This window comes from Mus musculus, chromosome 4 (assembly GCF_000001635.26).
Source record: "Mus musculus strain C57BL/6J chromosome 4, GRCm38.p6 C57BL/6J".
Taxonomy (NCBI): domain Eukaryota; kingdom Metazoa; phylum Chordata; class Mammalia; order Rodentia; family Muridae; genus Mus; species Mus musculus.
Window position 1 is genome coordinate 33,332,669 of NC_000070.6, and position 22,212 is coordinate 33,354,880.

Below are 22,212 nucleotides of genomic sequence, written 5' to 3' on the forward strand. Positions count from 1 at the left end.
AGTTGCAGAGAATTTAGTTTTTTTCTCTAAATTCTTAGTTGGAAAACTTAATTGTGTTTATACATTTCCAGCTTGAAGACTGGCTAGTGTAAATTGCATGAAAAGAAAAATATTTTCAAAATGAATTCATTGTTAAACTAGTCAGATGACACATTCAGTTAGTACTTACACAGATGTGAGGACTGGAGTTCTGCTCCCAGCACCATGTGAAAAGCCAAGTAGACAAACACTGGAACATAAAATTTAAAAAGTGGGGTTGGAGAGATGGCTCAGCATTACGAGCACTTATTACTATTATAAAGGACCCAGGTTCAGTTCCTAGCACTCATATGGCAGTTCACAACTGTTATGTAACTTCAGTACCAGGGACTGTGATGCATTGTGCACATGTGTGTATGCAGACAAACACTCACACATACATACATATGTTAATAAAACCATTCATAGTAGTTCATGTCTGTGGTTTTGTGGGTTTTGGAGAAAGTTTTCTGGGGTTTGCTGGCCAGCCATTCTTTCTGTATTGGCCAACTCTTTTAAGTTTGGTGACAAAATGCTTCAAAAGATGATGGAAAGCTGGAGAGATGACTCAGCTGGTAAAAGTTTTGGCTCCTGGCACCCATGCAAGACCTGGGCATGTCAGTGCACATTTATAATCCCAGAGCTGAGGGGGCAGAGACAGGTGGATTTCTGAAGCTCATTTGCTGGCCAGCCTAACCTAATTGATGTGTTTAGATTCAGTGAAATACTGTGTCTTAGAATATAAGGTAGATAGCAATTGACGAAGAGAGCCATAATTCTTCTGTCCTCACATGTAGACAAACATACATATATATTTTGTATACAGATATATGTATATCTAACTCATGACTTCTGTGTACCTATTCTATGACTCCCCCCTCCCCAAATGATTGAAATAAACCTCTGGCTTCCATATATATGCACACATATAAATACATATTCCCACACCCAAATATGTGTATGTAGTTGCTTATGCCTTTTAAAAAACATTTACTTATCTGGTTATGTGTATATGGTGGCCTACACACACACACACACACACACACACACACACACACACTCACATGCATAGCCACCTTCAGGCACACATGTGAGTATGCATACAAATATACACACACACATACACACACACTTCCCTTACAAATTTATACATAAATATGTGTATAAGTACGTAGTTGCTTACTGCTTCTTAAAAGCATTTATTTGTATGTGTGCATATGTGTGGATACGTGTCCACATCCCTGACACACCTGTAGGAGGTCAGAGGTCAACTTGGAGTCATATCTATCCTTCCCTGTCCTGGGGATCAAACTCATGTCTAGGCTTGGTTGAAAGGGCCTTTACGCCTGAGCCATCTCACACACCCTGTTTACCCAGACTGGTCTGAATTGGTCTGCCTTCTTAGTGCTTTGATTACAGTCATTCATGTTCCACGTTGTCTGGCTTTTCAAATACACTTTTAAAAAGCAACATTAATTTGAGCATATGTGATTAATAAAATTATTTGATTTTTTTTTTTTTAATTAAAGTTACTGGTTTGCACAATGAGATGATGAGATATAATTGAAAGGTTTATTTCTCTATTTTTGCCAATAGAAAGAACGTTAAAAGTTACATCAAGGCTCTGGTTGATGTGTTTAGATTCAGTGAAATACAAAGGCTTGATTAGCATTGTAACACCCTCGGGTGGGTTTCTTTTTAAAGCAGATTTGGGGTTTAATTAAATATAACAGATACAAGATTTTTGATAAAGAAGACAGAAATATGCAATGGAAAAAAAGACAAATGGTGCTGGTCTATCTGGATGTGGGCATGTAGAAGAATGCAGATAGATCTGTATCATCCTCCACAGAACTCAAGTCCAAGTGGACCAAAGACCTCAACAGAAAGCCGAATCTACTAAATCTAACAGAGGAGAGAGTGAGGAGTGCATTCTCTTGACTGCATTGGCACAGGAGACGACTCTGTCAAGCTCGTAACATCAAGTTGAATAAATGGGACCTCATGAAACTGAAATCCTCCTGTAAGGCAGTATGACAAAATGACCAGGCCAGAGGAAGGGAAACGATTTTTATTAACTGCACATATGACAGAGAGCTAATGTCCAAAATATATAAAGAACTCAAGAAACTAGATATCAACAGACCAAATAATCCAATTAAAATGGGACACAGATCTAAACAGAGGATTCTCAACAGGGTAATCTCATATAGCTAAGAAACACTTAAGAGATGTTCAGCATCTTTAGTCATCAGGGAAATGTAAATCAAAACTACTTTGAGATTCCATTTACACCTGTCAGAATGACCATGATCAAAAACACAAGTCACAGCTCATGCTGTTGAGGATGTGGGGCAAGGGGAACACTCTTCCATTGTTGATGGGAGTGATAACTTGTTCAGCCACTTTGGAAATCAGTATGGCATATTCTCAGAAAACTGGGAATGGATCTTCCTTGAGATGCAGCCATACCACTTTTGTGCATATATCTAAAGGACCCTCCATCCTACCACAAGGAGACTTGTTCAACTATAGCCGTAGCTGCTTTGTTCATAATCACCAGAAACTGGAAACAACCTAGATCACCCTCAACTGAAGAGTAGGTAAAGAATGTGTTGTTCATTTACACAATGGAGTATTACTCAGCTGTTAAAAACTGACATAAAATTTGCAGGTAAATGGGGGAAACTAGAAAAAGTCATCCTGAGTGAGACTCAGACCCAGAGAACCAGGATATATAGTCACTTATAAGTGGATATTAGCTGTAAAGTAAATGATAATCATGCTACAGTCCACAGGCCCAGAGAGGCTAAGTAACAAGAAGGGCCCAAGGAGGGAGGCATGACTCTCTTTGGGAAGGGGAAATAGAATAGATTTTGGGAGTGGACTGGGGGTTGGTAGGGATGAGAATGGGAGGGGATGAGGGGGGGGGATGGAAGGAGAGAGCATTCAGTGATGAGTAGGGGCAAGGTAGAAACCGTGCAGTGGAAGCTCCCTGGACTCTATGAGGATGACACTAGTGAAGATTCCAAGTAATGGTGGTTATGGAGCCTGAACCGACCATCTTCTGTAACCAGTCAAGGCTTCAGTGGAGGGATTGGGACACCAACCCTGCCACAAAACCTTCAGCCTACAATTTACCTCGCCTGCAAGATGTGCTAGGTTAAAGGTGGCACAGAACTTGTGGGCGTGGCCAACCAATGACTGGTTCATCTAGAGACCCATGCCACAAGAGGGAACCCATGCCTGACACTGCCTGGAGGGCCAGGAACCAGCAGCTGGAAAGCCCAGAGTCCAAGGATAGAGCCAAACACTAGGGGAAGAATTTCAGTGAAGTGAATCCTAATGATATTCTGCTATACTCAAAGACTGGAGCCTAGCATAATTATCATTGTAGAGGCAACTGATGGGAGCAAATGCAGAGACCCACAGCTAAACATCAGGAGGTGATGGGGAATTCTATGGAAGATGGGGAGGAAGGATTGTGCGAGCCAGAGGGTTCAAGGACACCACCAAGGAATCCACAGAATCAACTAAACAGGGCTCATAGCATCTCAAAAAGACTAAACAGACAACCAGGGAGCCTATATAATAGGTCTGACCCAGATCTTCTGCATATATGCTATGGTTGTATAACTTGGTGTTCTTTGAGGGCTGTCTCCAACTCTAGTCTGCCTTTGGGACCCTTTTTCTCCTACTGGGTTACCTTGTCCAGCCCTGATATGAGGGTATGTGCCTAGACTTACTGTAACTTGATATGCCGTATTTGGTTGATATCTCTGGGAGGCCTGCTCTTTTCTGAAGGGAAACAGGAAGAGTGGTTCTTGGGAAGTGGAAGGGACTTGGTGGAGAGAAGGGAGAAGATGTAACATATGAAAGAAGAAAAAAGATATTTTAATATTTACTGTAAGCATGATGGTTAAGAGAGAGAGGCTCTCGGGTACAAGGCACAGCTGGGCATATTTAAGATAATTTTACAGGGATATTGACACAACTTGAGTATTCTCAGTATATTACAGGTCTTAGAGCTTTGCTTTTAGAATATATTTTTGGTATTTAGTTTCTAATGCTAGAAAGAGCCTTATTAAACAACTGATTTTTAAAAGTTCTTTTTAGATAGGCTGTCAGTATATAGCCTAGCTAGCCTCAAACTTACTGTGTAGCCCAGGCTGGTCTTAAACTTGTGGACTTCCTGCCTCAGCTACCATAGTGCTGGAATGACAGGTATCATCACAGCTGATACTAGAAGTGTGTTTTCTTTTTAAAGATTTATTTTATGTGTATGAGTGTTTTGCTTGCATGTATGTGTAACACTTGCATGTCTTTTGCTTGCATGTATGTGTGTGTAACACTTGTATGTCTTGTGTCCATGGGAGTATGAAATGGTGTTGGATGCCCTGGGACTGGAGTTCCAGATAGTTGTGAGCTGCCCTGTGGCTGCTTGGAATTAAACCAGGGTCCTTCTGCAAGAATAGTCAGTGTTCTCAACCGTTGGCTTTCTCTTCAGTCCCCGCTCCCACACAGTGATGTCTGTCTGTCTATCTATCTATCTATCTATCTATCTATCTATCTATCTATCTATCTATCTATCTAAATCACTTGTAATATTTTTCTTCCTCTTCCCAAGTGCCTTGCTTGCCAAGTCTTGGCCAGAAGGTTGAACTTTGCAACTTGTAGACCAGATTTTCTTACTCTTTATTAGCCAAAGTTGTTATATAGTTTTATTGATACTACTGGCAGTAGCCCTTTGTACCTGAAACTAATTTAGTATACATTTAGACTAATGTTTTAGTTTTAAAAAGTATAAAAACCCAAGCCTAGAAGATTTTATAGACTTTCCTAGAGTACACCATTTGTTTTTTTTAGCTTTGAGACTGGGTCTTATTATATAGCCTAAGGTAGCCTTAGAATTATAATCTCTTTGCCTGAGCCCCCTCTGTAACTGGTAGGTTATAGATGTCACTAGTACAGCAGGTGGACAGACTGTTTCTGTTTAATATGAATTTTCCTAGGCTTGTGAAAATAAATTGTTTCTGTTTAATATGAATCTTCTTAGGTTTGTGAGAATAAATTGATTTATTTCTTTGTAAATATGTTTGTCCTCTAATTATATGTGTGTGTATAGACTTATACACACTTATATATTTATTGTAATTTTTTCCTCTTTTCTTTAAAGGGAGCTATTTTCTTGGAAGGCATAACTGTTAAAGGTGTAACTCAAGTAACAACTCAACCCAAGTTAGGAGAGGTGCAGCAGAAATGTCATCAGTTCTGTGGCTGGGAAGGGTAAGAAGTATTTTCAAGTTTTAAATAAAATTTATTCTTTGTGTAACACAGCTAATGCAGACATTAATTGGGCATTTTTGCTTCTTAAAGTTAGTGTGAACATTGAGGGCTTAAGAGGATTTCAGGTTTTTTCAAGGAAATCTGTAAAGGTCATGCTGAGTCAGGGTCCTATGACTCAGCTCTTCCTGGAGAATGCAGCACTGCTGTTGTCAGCAGAGTTTTTCTTTGATCCCTTTGTGTCTGCTGCTGCTGACTAATGTCAGACTGATCTTACCAGTGGAGAATAACAGGGGAAGACTCCCAGTGTCCACCTCTGCTTGCACTGTGCTTCCCCTCAAATTTAGTACGCATGACCTGAAGGGCAAAGCAGGTGTGTTTTATACTTCACAGCCTGGGGCAGGTGTGTCTCATACTTCAGAGAAAAGCTTGAATTTTAGCTTAATTACCTTAACAGTACCAGACCCGAGGGCACCCCTGGCCCCTTCCCCTCTCCTACTGCTGGGATTATAGCACTTGCTTCCAGGCTTGGCTTTTACATGGGTGCTGGAAACCCTAACACTTCCTTTTTACATAACAGGCATTTAGCCACTGAGTTCCCTCTCCAGTCCTATATAATAACATTCTTAAATTAGCCCAATATTTATATTACAACAGTGGCAATTTAGTCCATTGTAAACTTGTATTTTAAAATGTCAAGAAATTGTTAAACTTTTTTTCCCCTGAGACTGTGTATCTGTCTTGAAGCTCACTCTGTAGATCAGGCTGGCCTTGAATCCATACATCTACCTGCTTCTGCCTTCCTGAGTGTTAGGATTAATGGTATGCACCACTACTCCTGGCTGAGAATGATAGTCTTCTGTTAGAACTTTTGTGATAGTTGATGTTACTCCATTTGAAACTACTCTCATGATAGGAAGAACATTGTGATCAACATGTGAGACATTTGAGATTGGTTTAACACAAGATTGCATTATATGAGTTGTAGCCATGACAGAGTAATTAATGTTCTTTCTTTAAGGTCTGGGTTCCCTGGAGCACAGCCTGTCTCCATGGACAAGCAAAATATTAGACTTTTAGAGCAGAAGCCTTATAAAGTAAGCTGGAAAGCAGACGGCACTCGGTAAGTTCCACTACTAAAAAATAATTACAGAAATAACTAATGCTTGAAGAATGAATATTGCATTATTAGGGAGAGTGAGTTCCTCAGGACTTGAGTTTCTGACTTGAACAGCAAAATAAATGTGTTTCAGAAATTACATAGCTTTTATTTTATTGGTATTCTAAGCTGTATAAGCAGTTTTAGTTCGTTCTGCTGAATAGTTGGCTTCAGATTTCTGTTAGTTTTGTATACGTCTAAATGAATTTTAACAGCTTTTTGAGAAAGGATTTCTTTGTAGCCTAGGCTAGCCTCACCTACTCTGAATCTGCAGCAGTCCTATTGCAGGGGTTAAGGTATGAGCCATCAGACCTGTTTATACTGCATGCATGGGAAGAACATGTAGGCCACAGTATAAAAAGCCGCAAGAGTGGATCTGGAATTCAGCCATATGGACTATTTTTATTTATTTTATGTATGTGAGTACACTGTTGCTCTCTGCAGACACACCAGAAGAGGGAGGGCATCAGATCCCATTACAGATGGTTGTGATCCACCTTGTGGTTGCTGGGAGTCAAACTCAGGACCTCTGGGAGAGCATAGAAACTATTTCTAATTTTGGTGGTACTAGGAATTGAATCTTGGGTCTCATGCATGTGAGCTCTGCCACAGTATTTTCTGTATTGCCAAATGATGTCTTCATTATTTAAAAAAAAAACTTTGGCTATTTTAATTTTAATTTATTTCTTTCCCATAATGTCTTCTTTATAAAACCTCCAGAAGAGAACATCTTCCCATGAAAATGCCCTACTCTGTTAGGATAATGGTGTTAAGAATTGGGTATTTGTTCCTTCAGACATCACTCCTCAGTTTTTCTGCCTGACTCCGTTTCCCCATTTTCAGATCTTTCATGGAGATGGGACATGATAACTATTGTTCTATTATAAATAAGCTGTAGGAAAACCATGCTGGTTTCTTTCACCTTGTTTTGTAATGTTAGTTAGAATTGCACAGTACCTGTCACTTAGTGGGTGAGCAGTAGCTTGTAGAATTAATATTTATTGCTGTTATGGGTAAACACTCTATCTGAAATACTGGGAGCCAGAGTGGTATGAAAGATTTACACATAATTGGAATTGGATTTGCTGGGGATGGGATTCATGGAAATGGTCTTAAAGGTAATTAGATCCAATAAATACATACAGATTTTACCTAACAGTTTTGCAATAGTGTGGTTTCAGATCAGTGTTCCATGAGTTTCAGATTCAGCAATTTGGATTACAGATGTTCTGATCATCAGAGCAGAAGTTTAATTCTGTGTCTAAGAAAGGTGATAAGTTTTTTTTTTTTTAAAGCAGAATAAAGGAAACCATATGTGGTTCATGTTTGTAATCCTTAATATTTTTTCCTTTTCATCAAACATTTTTCTATTTAATAGTAATGTATAGTTGTTTCTTTTTTGGTTTTTGTATTTAGATAAGCAATATAATACTGCAAAGCTTATACTGGATAAAAGTTATAGTCTGTTTCTATTCCTTCTTCCTTCCCATCAGTTCTACTCCACAAAGCGACTGCTTTCAGCCATTGTTACCTTTAACTACTTGAATGCTGTCCCACGTCTCTCTCCTTGGAGCCGTGAGTGAGATGCTGTTAATATAGTTCACCAGCATCCTTATGTCCCCTTTCCTTTCAGTATTCCATCGTAGTTACTTCACTGCTGGTCTTCACTGGCTGCAGTTTATTCTTCCTGGTCTTGGCTTATTAACCCTAAACAGTGCTTGTTGAGTGGAGCTAGTGCTAGAACCCAGGGCATCCTAGGCAAGCAGTCTTGTTTCTGAGCTACATCTCCAGTCCTGACTTAAAATTGAATTGTCTGTCTGTCTGTCTGTCTGTCTCTATCTCTATCTACTATGTATGTGAGTATGTGGTGTTTTCATATAGGCAGGTGTATGCCTCAGAATATGTATAGAGGTGAGGGGGTAAGTTGTATGGGTTGGCTCTCTCTTTCCATCATGTGGGTCCCTGAGATTAACTTAGGTCTTTAGGCTGGGAGCTAAGTGTCTCCCTGCTGAGCCATTTTACTGGCTTCAAGTCCTAACTTTTAATATTTGCAGCTGTTACTATTTATAGACACTTTGGTAAACACAGTTTTTAAAAATTATTTTATGAATATATGTGTATGCCTCAGTGTGTTTGTGTGTACCACCTATGTACAGCAGGGGTCAGAAGAGTGAGTTACCATATCTCTGGAGTTACAAAAAGTAACTCTTGATGTGTAGGTGCTGGGAATCAAACGTGGGTCTTCCGCAAGAACAGTGAGTATTTTCAACTCCTGAGCCATCTCTAGCCCTGGTAAACAGATTTTAAAAACATTAAATAAATTAAAAAAAAATGTGTGTGTGTGTGTGTGTGTATCTGTGTGTCTGTGTGTGTGTGTATGCATGCATGTCACATATGTGCAGGTGCCCATGGAGTCCAGAAGAATGCATTAGAACCCCTGGAGCTGGAGTTTTTAGCAATTATAGGTGCTGGTGATCTAATTCAAGTTCTTTGGAAGAGAAGCAAGTGCTTATAACTGCTCTATCTCTATAGCCCCTAAAAAACTAAAAAACCAATTCTGTGGTCTAATTAATTAGTTAATTAATTAATACTAATTATTATTGAGCGAGAGAGGCAGCCTGGACAACCTGGAGCTTGCTGCATAGCAGAGGTTGACCTTGAACCAGGGACCTCCCAAGTACTGAGATTATAGGCATATATCAGCATGGCCAGTTGTGGTTGAAATTAAATGGTGAAAATAATGTTTTTCTTCTTACTGGAAATATTTTTAGATTAGTGGAAGGGATCTTTTTAAAGAAATTATTTAGTTTTTAAAAATTTTCATGTGCATTGGTGTTTTGCCTACATGTATGTCTATATGAGGGTGTCAGATCTTAGAGTTACAGACAGTTGTGAGCTACCATGTAGGTCCTGAGATTTGAATCTGGGTTTTCTGGAAGAACAGCCAGTGCCTCTTAACCACTGAGCACTTAGCCTCTCTAGACCGACCGACCGACCGACCGACCGACCGACCTTCCTTCCTTCCTTCCTTCTTTTTTTTTTTTAGAAAGATTTCTTTATTTATTGTATGTATGTCAGTACACTGTAGCTGTCTTCAGACACACCCAAAGATGGCATTGGATCCCATTACAGATGGTTGTGGGCCACCATGTGCTTGCTGGGAATTGAACTCAGGACCTCTGGGCGAGCAGTCAGTGCTCTTAACCACTGAGCCATCTCACCAGGCCCTTCCGTGTTTTCTTTTTGTTTTTTCTAGACAGGGTTTCTCTGTGTAGCCCTGGCTGTCCTGGAACTCACTTTGTAGACCAGGCTGGCCTTGAACTCAGAAATCCGCCCTCCTCTGCCACACAAGTGCTGGGATTCAAGGTGTGAGCCACCACCGCCTGGCTTTTTTTTTTTTTTTTTTTTAATATCAAGAAACCACTTTAACATTTCAAAGATTTAGGGATTTGATCTGTGAATTGCTTACAAAGGCATTTTAAAGTGAAGCCAAAGATAGAAAAGGGCTCCGTGAGGTCAGGAGTGGTTACTGCTTTTCTTCTAGCCTGATTAGCACATGTGTTGTCTGTTTGCTGGAGTTGGGCTGTTCCAAGAAGTGTACTCATTGTAGCAGTGACCACAGGTACACTCAAACCTCCCAGTGAGGAGCTGTGACCCACACTGCTGTAAAGTCTAGGACAGCTTATACTAAGTAGTTTCCCTTCCCCCAACAAAACCCAGACTAGAGAACCATGAGGCAGGGAGCCTGTTCGAAGCTCTCGGACCAGGGGCTTCTGACGTGAACTTGACAGAGCTGTTGTGCTAGAGAACCCTCCTTTTCTGTCACCGTTGATTACATGTGTGCGTATGTCTGAGTTGTGAAAATTTAGTTTAAACTAAGTTTCTTTTTCAGTCTGCATGTTGTGTCATTCCTTGAGTTGATACTGAGCCTGCATCTTGGGCTCCCCCTGTGGAGATGCCTGCTGCCACTGTGTGTGTGTCTTGACCCTTTATACTTTTTCTTTCCCAGAAGTTTGTTGAAATAGTAGACATATTTTTGTTCCTTCTTTCTCTTACTATTTTTATTAGTTTGTCAAAGTCACCAAATATTTAGCAGTTTAAATCATCAAACATCTCAGTATCTGAGAACAATTTAGTTGGGTAGTTCTTACTGAGTGACTTTCATGACATTGAAGTTAAACTGTTTACCAAAGCTTCTGTGAACCAAATCTTCCATATGCTGTGCTTGATGGTAGGCTCTTTACTGGCTATTGAGTGAGCTAACTGTACAGTAGCATTGTTGCAAGAGCAAACTGTCAGATCAGGCATTGTGACATGCCTGAGGAAATAAGATTTGTTGTATTCATGAGCTAAAAGCAAGCTCCAAATAGGCAAAAGAGCAAGGCTTCAGATTAACTACCCTCTTGCCCTCCCAACAACAATGACAGCAATAGCCTTAAAACAAACATTTCCAGACATTTTAAGTGTGGCAGCACACACAGATGTCACAGTTCAGTGGCTTCATGCAGTGGAGTAAGATTCAGAATGACCTTGCTGCTCACAAGACACTGCAAACTGGTCGCAGAGGTTTCTTTTGTCCTTTAAGTAGTATATGGTCGTTTAAAAACATCACACAAGCACATCCACAGCTCAGATTCTCTGGTGCTCGGATGCTCCCAACCAAGATGGTAGGAAGTGAGCAGTGTTCGACTTGGAAGGACTACTGCTTTTGTCCGCTCGGTGTGGTCCTGTACTGCCTGCTCTGGTGGAATGTGGCCAACACAGGAGGAGGATCCCAGTTATCTGTGCAGTCCAGCTGCAACACAGAGTTTTCGCGTGGAGATCATTCCAACCTGAAGTTGTATGATAGTTGACATATGCAGAAGGGAGTGTTGGAGCTTCACATAGGAGCTTTAGAGCAGAAATGTCAGCCAGGCACACTATTTTCCACATTTAAAACCTGAAAGCAAAAATGCCACTGTTACTGCTTGCCTCTGATCACTGCCCCTGGAGGCAAAGGGAGGAGGGTAAGGGTTCAGGTAGAATCTTAGCTATATATTGAATTCAAGGCCAACCTGGGGGCTTAAGAACTCCAGTGTAGTTGTTATAGAACGTTTTCTGCACACAGATCTTTCTACCTTTGCGTTCCAAGTGCTGATATTCTTCAATATTTTATTTTATTGATTTATTAAGAGTTTCATTGTTGAAAACTTCCTGGCATGGGGTTGATATTTTATGACCTCAACGAGATGGTATCAGAAGAGCAGCTTTAATCTGGTGTCTCTCTAGTAAAACAGTAGAATTGTAATGGTAGCTATTGTATTATATGTCTCAGAATACTGTCTGTTGGGAGGTTAAACATTTAGCAACGATCAGGTGGGTTATGTACACATTATGGAAAATCAGCTTCTTTGATAATACTGACATGTTCTTTTGTGCACTGCAGTTGCTGTTGTTAAAAAAAGAAAGTTACCCATATAGCCAGATACAGGGGTACACACTTGTTAGGCTGAGGCAGGTAGAACCCAGAGTCCAGGTCAGCTTGAGCTACACAACAAGCTTCAAACCAGTTAAGAGTTCCACAATGAGAACAAATCGGATTTTTTCTTTTTTCTTTCTTTCTTTCTTTCTTTCTTTCTTTCTTTCTTTCTTTCTTTCTTTCTTTCTTTCTTTCTTTCTTCCTTCCTTCCTTCCTTCCTTCCTTCCTTCCTTCCTTCCTTCCTTCCTTTCTGTATTAAAGTTCTTAGTGTGTTAGCCTCAAAAATAGGTGGTGTGAGGACCACCATCTCATGTTTATTTATTTGTTTTTTAATTTAACAGAGAACGGGTGCTGGTGTGGAACTTTTTTTTTCCCGTATGAAGGCTGATGTTTGTGCTTGGAAAGTGTAGTAATTCTGAGAAATAGCCCTGCGCTATAGTTTGGAAAAGCTCTGCATTTTAAAACCGGGTTCCATTTCTATTTTCTGTTTTGTTTTTTTCTTCTTCTTAATTCTATCTTCTTAAGGAGCTAAATTCTAATTTTGTTTGGTAGTAGTTTGGTTCCCAAAATGAATTGTTATCTGTGAAATTAGTAAAGAAATGGGGTACTGAGTGCATTAATTATACAATCCCATTCAAAGGTTTTTATAGGCAGCCCATCTTAGTACAGCGTCTCTGGCTTCCAGCCTAGCTTTAAAATAGCTACTGCTGATAATTTTGTTGGCAGGTAAGCTTGCTTGGACCAGTTTTAATAATATTTTGGGATTTAGGAAACTTAATTTAAAAAATACTCTAATGTGATAGAGAATTAGATTTTGTTGTTTCATGAATTTTGTAGAAAACATTTAAGTTTTGTGTGTGTTAGCTTTGCCTGATAAAAAGTGAACTCTTGGGGGTATAGGATATAGAATATAATTAGAACAAAATAATTGCTGCTTAAATTATAAAATTAAAGTGTCTATATATTGAGAATTCCTTGCTATCTGGCCCTCATAGTTGCCTTTTGAATCTACGTATATGTGATCATTTTCTTTTTGTTTTCTTTAGTGCTATAGACACTTGTTTTTAGCTATTAGAATGATCCATGCAGAATGTCTTATGCTTGACACTTTTCTGTCAGTATCAACAAAGTAGCACTCAGTTTTTAAAAAGAGATTACTTATGTGTTACGTGTGCATATCTGTGTAAGCATACAGTGTGTATGGCGATGCTGCTGGACACAGCTAGAGTAGAGTTACAATAGTTTAAGCTGCTGGATGCGAGTGCGGGCAACTGAACTCAGGTCTTTTGCAAGAGCAACAAGAGACCACTGAGCCTTCTCTCCTGCCCGAGAGGAGTTGATTTCTAGTAGTGTAACCCATTAAACATTTTTCATTGATGTTAAAGAAAAGTGAAAATGAAGGTCATAGAATAGCTCTGTCCCACGGCCAAGTGCTTATAACCTTGCAAACCAAGCAAAAGCTGTTCTGAATTTTCGAAAGCTCTATCTCTGTGCATAAAAGAGACACAAAACAAGCTTCAGTCTTTGTCAGCATGATTCAGTGAGATCAAACCAGAGTTATGGAGGCAGATTAGATTATGCAGACCTGCTGGCCTGGAAAGAACTCTTCATGCTTAGCAGCTAGCCATAGAGGTGGTGAGCAGCTTCACCCTTCAAATTATTGTCTGCTGCCGTCACTGTCAGCCCAGCCACTGACCTCTTGGTGTAACAGGAAAGTTGTACAAGTTTTCACTCACCTGGTTTTGTTTCATTTTATTTTTTCCTGTGTGCATAAACTAGAACCAAGTATTTCCCACTTTTTACTTTTAGGCTTAGAAGATTTTGACATAGGGTCTCCTGTAGCCCAGGTTGGCCTTGGGCTGTCTGCATCCTCCTCCCAAGTGCTGGGATTACAGGTGTGTGCCAGTGCACGCAGTCTTCTCTTTTCACATGTTCTTAATTATGTTTCTTAGAAATACCATAGTTCCATGATTTGCTCATTCCTAAATGTTTATTTCTTTTGCAAAGTAGTGGGGAAGTTTATTTAAAGCACAGCAGTGGAAATGATCAGAATTCTGCAAGTATCCCATGTGGAGATACTCAAAGGCTTAGCTTCTGAATTTATAACATATAATGCAGGACATTTCTCGTAAAATGTTTATATAATATAGTATGTTAGAGGCAATATCTTAATTTTGTTGTAGATTAGGTATTTTCAATAAAATATTTCTTGAAAAAAATTGAGTAACAATTATAAGAATATGGAGATGCAGCTTAAAGAAAATGTTCAGCATCTGAGAAGTTTTAGAAGATGGTTATTTGGACAGCCCATTCTGAGCCACTGAGCACAATATTGTGATATTGTATTATCAGATATTTTGATGTACAGTAGTAATATTTGGGAGGTGAGTTTGTGTGTATTTGAGATGATGATGATGATAGACATGTTTCATGCCCTTGATCGAGTCACAATTTAACTGATTTTTTTTTAAAAAGAGAAAACATTAAAGCACAAAATGAAGTATAATTGTTTTGAAGGGCCTGGTATATACTCTTATCATGCAGGAATTTTAGAAGGATGCTAACGGCAGCAACAGGAAGAAGGAAGCCGTGATTGGCTTGCCAGATGATTGATGTACATGTCTGAGTTGTAGTCCTTAGACACTCAGATGCTTAGGCTATAGAGAGGAAATTGTGACAGAAGTGATGACATCATTTCTTCATTCTTTGGGAACGTGACAAAGTGCAGTGGTTGCTGAGCTACAAGTTTCCTGGATTTGACTGCTGTGTCAGCTCTAGCAAATTATAGATAGAAGGTCCTGTATTTCAGTCTTCCTGGGGGGGGGCTTTTGAGACCTTAAAAAAACTTTTTCTTTAAGATTATTTTTTTTCTCTTTACACATGCATGCGTGTGTGTGTGTGTGTGTGTGTGTGTGTGTGTGTGTGTGTGAGAGAGAGAGAGAGAGAGAGAGAGAGAGAGAGCAAGCATATGCTGTATGTGCAGGCATGTGTAACTTCCATTGTAAGTGCCTCTGAAGGCCAAGAGGGCACCAGGTCTTTTGGAGCAAAAGCCATCCCTCCAGCTTTAGGAAGACATTTCCATAGAGATACAGAAGGCAGAATGTGCAAATAGTCATGTCAGTGCTGTATTATCTTTGGTGACTGGAGGACACAAGAAAACGATATCCCAGAGAGCTACACCTGGAAACCCCTTTCCAAGGTCTCTTTCAGGAGGAGGCAAGGGGGAAATCTATGGTCATATATTTTACAGTTATTCTTTCAATTCTTTAATTCCTTATTTTCAGTTATCTATTAAGGAAATCTTTTTTTGGTACTTGATAAAAGTTTTGACATGACTATAGTAGTTGTGTATCCAATAATGAATTTCAAATGTTGTATATTATGTATATGATGAAAACACTAGAAGGTGGAACTTACTTTTTATCATGGTTATTCTATTATTATTATTTATTGTTGTTCTTCTTCTTATTATTTGCTCCTGTCTATCTTTTTATCCTCAGGATCAAAATAAGAACTTTTCTGTGGCCATGAAGAGAGGAAAAGTGTATTGACTGTAACTTGATAGATTCTTCTGTGGTACCTCCTTTTCCCCCTTATTTCATTAGAAGATTTAAAAAATTCAGTTTCTTATAAGTTGCAAATTTTCACTCTGTAAATCTGGGTTGGGGCCTAAGCCTAGATTCTGTGATACTAACAGGTTTCTTCCACACTTCTAGGGAGCAATAGTGGACCTCATTTTCCTGTGTTAACAGATAGGAGAGCAAAGCTCGAGACACAAAGTGTCTTGTTCAGGTCCTTTATCAATAATTGTTATTGAGTAATTAAGCTTTAAGTTTTCTTGCCTGTTTTAAAAATTAATTTAATTTAATTCATTTGTTTTTGTGGGTTGTGTGTCTGTGAGTGTCCATGAGTATGATCACCAGTGCACACACAGTGGAAGTCAAGAACATTTGGAATTCTGGTGTTTATTCATAGCAAGAAAACCCTAAGACACATCCACATGAACATGCACACATACATATGCACCAAAAAAGAAGAAAAGAGAAAAAGAAAACTGCTGTTCTTTATACAGTTTCCCTAATCATTCCCTGTTACCAAAAGTCTTCTCCTACTAAGGGTTCATAAAAGTTAAAGGAGTTAGCATGTCCATGTTTTCAGTGGATACTCACAACAGCCAAGACAGAGAAGAAACGCATCACACATTCTCTGTGTGGTAAATAATCAAAATGTGGTACATAAGTAACATGAAATATTATTCAGTCTTCAAATATAATAAGTGCTCACATATAATAAGGATGATTCCTAAGAGCAATATAACAAGCCAGTCACAAACACTGTATGGAATCATAGAAGGAATCTTGAGTAGTTAAAAATCATACACACAGAATGGGGTTGCCAGTGACAGGAAGAAAGGAATGAGGAATTATTGTTTCATGGCTACAGAGTTTCAGTTCCATAGGTTGAAAGAATTCTAAATGGAGATATTGCTGATGACTGCCTGACTTAATCCACTGCACTCTCACAAGTGGCAAAATAAGATGGGCATGGTGGCACACATCTGTGATCCCAGCACTTAGGAAGCTAAGGCAGGAGGATCACAAGCTCCACGCCAGCTGAGCAAATAAGAGGACCCTGTATCAAAAGAGAAATAAAAGAGTGTCTAGTTGTACTGTTAAGTGTTATGTTACTTGTATTTTGCCATAATTTTAGAAATTATATATAAAAAGTACAGAACAGCTGGCACTGTGTAAGAAAATACTCACTATCCCAGCACACACCCAAGACAGTAAGCAGTGGTGCCAGGTATGAAATGGAAATTCCCTGCAAAGTCCAACTTTAAAACCTGGTCCCCACATTAGCTGTACTGGGAGGTTATGAAAACTACACAAAGTAAAACCCAGTGGGGGCCTTAGGTACCTTAAAAAAAAACTGTCTCAAGGTCTTCATCTCTACTTCCTGGCTCATGATGTCAGGAGTTATTTAATGTGTAGAACCAAAACTAATTTCTTAACAGAGGCCATATGTTCTTTACTTTACACACACACACACACACACACACACACAACCTTGGTGTGTTCTTAGGAACATTTCACCTACTCTGAAACAGAATCTTCACCTCCTTTGAAACAGAATCTTTCATTGGCCTGGAGCTTACAAATCACGTTAGACTGGCCAGCCAGTGAGCCCTAGAGATCTTCCTGTTTGTGCCTTCCTTGCCCTGCCTTTTTAAAACACAGGTTCTGGGGATTGAACTTAGGTCCATGCTTGCAAGGTGGGCACTTAACCAATTGGCCCTTTTCCTTAACTCCTTAAAAACAATTTTTTTAAAAAAGATTTAATTTGAGACAGGGTCTTAACTATTTATCTATGACTGGCCCAGAATTCCCTATGTAGGCCAGGCTGTAACTGAACTCAGAGATACCTGCCTGTCTCTGCATCCCGAGTTCTGGGATTAAAGGAGTGTACTACTATTGTAACTGGTTGTTCTATTTTGAATTATATGTATGGATGTAGAGGATCTGTGAAGACACCATGGCCAACAGTGTCGATCCAGGGGAGACAAGAAGGAAAGTTTGTTTAGTAGCTGATATTGACTCTGACTTGGATTGTTGGTATTACCTGGCATTTATTCATGAGCTACGATGGAGGAGTCTAGAATCTAATACTGGATCCTGTCCTTAGGCAAGCTCTCTGTTAATGGTGTATGGGGTGTGTGTGTGTGTGTGTGTGTGTGTGTGTGTGAGAGAGAGAGAGAGAGAGAGAGAGAGAGAGAGTGTTTATGCTTATGCTTTTTCTTGTAGGAATTTTCTTGTAGGAATTTCTTGAAATAGAAGCTTCTATAATTTTGAAAATGATCAATTTCTTTTTTTTTCTTTTTTTAATTAGATATTTTCTTTATTTACATTTTAAATGTTATCACCTTTCCTCATTTCCCCTCTGAGCCCCCCCACCCCCCCATCCTCTGCTCACTAACCCACCCACTCCTGCTTCCCTGTCCTGGCATTCCTCGACACTGGGGCATTGAGCCTTCACAGGACCAAGGGCCTCTCCTCATTGATGTCCCACAAGGCTAGATATATGGCTGGAACCATGAGTCCTTTTTTTTTTTTTTTTTTTTTTTTTTTTTTAATAGGACACTCATGGCATTTGAGAGTGTTTGGAGATTTAGCTGTTTATTGTTAGCATCTTGAGTTCTTTACTATCTAGTTGTAAATCAATTAAAATTGAAACAAAAGTTATTCTTGGGGCTGGAGAGATGGCTCATTGGTTAAGAGCACTGATTGCTTTTCCAGAGGTCCTGAGTTCAATTCCCAGCACCCACATGATGGCTCATAGCCATCTGTAATGTCAACTGATGCCCTTCTGGTGTGTCTGAAGACATCTACTTATATATAATAGTGTACTTATACATAGTATAAAATAAATAAATAAATCTTTAAAACAAAGTTACTCTTTTGCCTAATGACTTTTCCATAGACAAAATTTACCAAGATATAGTAGGGAATTTGTAGTATAAACAATATATAAAGTAAAAATGATTTGTTTACTTGGAAAAATCAAAGTACTGGCAATTTGGCTAACTGCTGCTGGCCTTCCATTTAGTATACAATTCATTCTAAGAGAAGAGATTGTTTAGAAAGAATTGATACTTCTATTATTAAGGAAGTAATGGGCTTCACAGTTTGCAATTAAATAATACATGTTGTCTGTATAATCATGGTGTGCATGCAAGTCATCCTGTAATAATCTGAAGCAATGGCCTGAAGTGAATTTAAGACCACAGTGCCTTAATCACATCTGATTCATGACTAAAAATGTGATTTGAGGCTTCAAGAAAAGCTCATCCTTGTACAGTCTTCTGCTTTATGTGTAGACTCGGTACACCAGCATTAAAGAACCTGTAGTATTAGAGTATTTTAATAATGTTCAATGACACTTGGCCAGCTAAGTGCTGTCTTTATCAGTGTTAATGGCAGTAATAAAAAATGCTTGGGCTGGAGAGCTGAGAGACATCTCATTTGCACAAACATGGAATCCTGAGTTTGGATCCCAGCTCTCAGGTAAAAAGCTGGGTATGGCTGAAAGCACCTGTAACTGCAGCTCATGGAGTGAGGGCCAGAGACCGGAGGACTGCTATCTGGCTGCTAGCCTAGGTCCAGGTTCAAAGAGACCCTGCCTGTCTCAAGGGAGTAAGATAGAGTAATAGAGCAAGTTGCTCATCCCTCTTCTGGAACCTGAGGAGGGCTTGGGAGGTGGAGCAGGGTTAGACTGTGGTGTTAGTGTGATGTGTATGTTGTAAAAACAAAGACCTTAATGTTAAGCTTTGAATTCTTAGGAGTTTAAATGATGGACTTCTCTCCCAGTAGTCATTCCTGTAAGGTGTTGAACATTATACGAGCCAGGGAAACACAGTAGTAGGTTTGATTTTAAACTAATCTGTTGGATTATGTTTTTATCAACTTGTTTCTTGTGTTGTGGAAATGTCTGAAACAAGAATTTGAATTATCTTCGTTTCTTTTCCTGTGGTTCCTTTAATTTAAATTGTATTTTATAGAATTTTAGCATAAGTAGTGATTTGATTCTCAAATTAGCCAATGAATTTTACTTAATTCCTAAGATAGCTAAATTACCTAATTTATATATCTGCCACAGAGATAATGAAACTTACTGTAATTGCACTGTTAATTAAACAGTACAATTACAGCATTGTAAGTTTATAAAAACTATATTGGATAGTTTAGAAACTCCTTGAGCAATGTGGTTTTAGGAGGTGAGGAGATAGCCATTCCCTGTGGAGGCTGTAGGACCTCTATAGAATCTTAGAACTTGTAATTTTGTGTGATGTGATGCTCATGGATGATCTATGTAAAGGGGATGAGGAGAAAGGACTTTTAAAAATATATAAATTATGTTCAAAGTTTTAGTTTCTATTGAAAGTTGTGAAGAATCTAAAAATGTTTGGGTTAAAGAGGACATGGTATAGTTTTGTAAAGAAGTGATCAGGGAGACACAGGGGCCAGTGTGCATCCATCCCATGGGGAAGGATGGAAACTCAAGCTGGCAAGTCAGTTGTATTATTTTGAGAACAAAGTGTGAGAAGTGTGTTGGCGAGTAATGTGTAGACCTGAGTAGCTTTTGTTAGGTCAGGAAAGCTTCTACATTGTCCTTTGTGAAGTGACTCTAAACTCTGCATTGTCTTTTAAGATGTTTGCAAGTTCCCTGGTATTAGACGAGAGTAGAAGGGTAGCAGTGGTTAGGTAATGGAGTCTTGTGAGGGAAATGATCCACAGGGAAGGTTAACTCAGCCTTCTGCATGTGTCTCTGCAAAGGATGAGATGTAGGTGTCTTGCCTCTTGGTACAAGGTTATTCTATATAAATAGCTAGTATTATGCAACCCTTGGTATCAAGGGTATGCCAGGGACATAACACTGCTGTTATATCATAGACATACTTAATTTGCACTCAGCTCAAGAGATTGGGAAAAAACCACAAACCCAGAAAACTAGTATTGGGTGTGCATACTTAGTAGCATTCTTGATGGTGGAAGTCAATTTTGACTTAATGTATCTAAAGGAGTGTCTTGGATGCCCCTTGTGAGAAGTAATCTTAAGAAGATGTTTTTGACAACTTTATCACGAGTCTTGTTCTCCCCCTCAGAAGTTCTAGTTCCTGGGTGGGGATAATGGAATGTCACTCTCTTTAGCTCTTAGCATTTGTAATTTGGTTTGATGCATATCTATTGCTAACTTTGGTTCATGGATGGGAGCTCAGTAAAGGGAATGAGGAGGAAGGAATTTAAACAATATATAAAATGTGCTTTAAAGTTAGTTGGGGGCTAGAAAAATGGCTCAGAGATTAAGAACACTAGCTGCTCTTCAGAGGTCCTGAGTTCAATCCCCAGTAACCAGATGATGGCTCACAACTGTCTATAATAAGATCTGGTACCCTCTTCTGTCCTGCAGGCATACATGCAGGCAGAATGCTGTATACATAATAAATGAATGAATGAATGAAATATTTTTAAAAAGTTTGTTTGTTTTAACAGTTGGAAAGAATCTAAAAACATTTGGGTTAAGGAGGTATAGTTTTACAAAAGAGGTGGTCAGAGATGGAGTTTCCATATTAATGGATATTTTTATGTTTTAAAATAGTGGGATAATATACTTTTCTCTGGATATGTAGTATTTAGTCTGCTCTGTAATAGATACTTGGGTTTTCATTGTTATAAAACAGTATGACAAGCTTCCTTGTACCTAATCTTGCTTAAACATTATTGAGTGTCCTGCGTGTGTTTAAATGGACCTGGTCTGTAAAGACAAGGAAAGAGATCTCTGCGTTCAAAGTCTAACATAAATCTTTGAAATGTAGATTTGTCATCAGAATTATGAATTGGTAAGTCATAATCAGCATTATTTTCTGTTTAAAGTAGCAGTAGGAATGTGAACTAAGATGCCAGTGTGCTCTTGCTCACAACTTTGTCATCCTTTTCTCTATGTACTTCCTAAATTTTACAAATGCAGCTTTTTGGGGATTTTACTCGACAGTATAATCTCAATGATGAGAAAGATAAAACTGGATTGTTTCTAGGTTAGCTGGAAAGTTGCATTTACAATAAGACATTCTATGATAATGGCATTTCAATTCCTTTATAGAAGGAACACTACAAATGTAGATGTGGTGATTTATGTTTGTGGTCCCAAACCTGGGCTGGGGAAGCTTTCTAGTGCTGTGCCGTTTGGGAGTCTTGAGCCTGAGGCCAGGGCTACATACCAAGATCTGTAAAAATGCAAACAAACAAACGAAGCATGAGAATAAAACAAAATGATTCAGTGAAATTTGTGTCTTAATGAATATATGGACATGAGTAATTTTTAAGATTAGATTTCCAATTGAGATAATTTCCTAAAGAGAAATTATATTATACTAGTGGTTCATGGTTGTTGATAGTAGATCTCTAGTTAGGTACTAGGCCTATATCTAGTAAAGTGAGGTAGTTGTCTCTTTCAAAAATAATCTGGTTTACTTTCATGGTTTTAGGAGTGATATGAAAGTACTTTCTATAGTCTTTAACCTTTGTCCCCAAATATGAGACAACTCATTATTTACTTTGGTGCTGTGGTCTGAATGTAGGGTCTTGCATATGCTAATAAAGTGCTCTACCACTGATGTGTATTCTCAGCCCTGCTCATTTCTTCCTGTAAGTATCACATAGAAGGATGTATCATGCGGAATGACTAGAATTGAGGCCAAATATTGTACTTCAGCAATTTGTTTCAAAACCCAAGTTTAGAG

The 22,212-nt window shown here is 38.9% G+C and overlaps 1 protein-coding gene across 7 annotated transcripts in view; it reads left to right on the forward strand.

Annotated features, from left to right (window-relative positions):
• Positions 1–22,212, forward strand: part of Rngtt (RNA guanylyltransferase and 5'-phosphatase) — a 192,315-nt gene that overhangs the window by 22,369 nt on the left and 147,734 nt on the right. For all 7 annotated transcript variants that reach the window (XM_017320189.2, XM_006537889.4, XM_006537890.3 and 4 more), the window contains 2 exons: positions 5,195–5,304; positions 6,323–6,424. In XM_017320189.2, the coding sequence (XP_017175678.1) occupies positions 5,195–5,304; positions 6,323–6,424 (212 nt within the window). The remainder of the gene's footprint in view (positions 1–5,194; positions 5,305–6,322; positions 6,425–22,212) is intronic.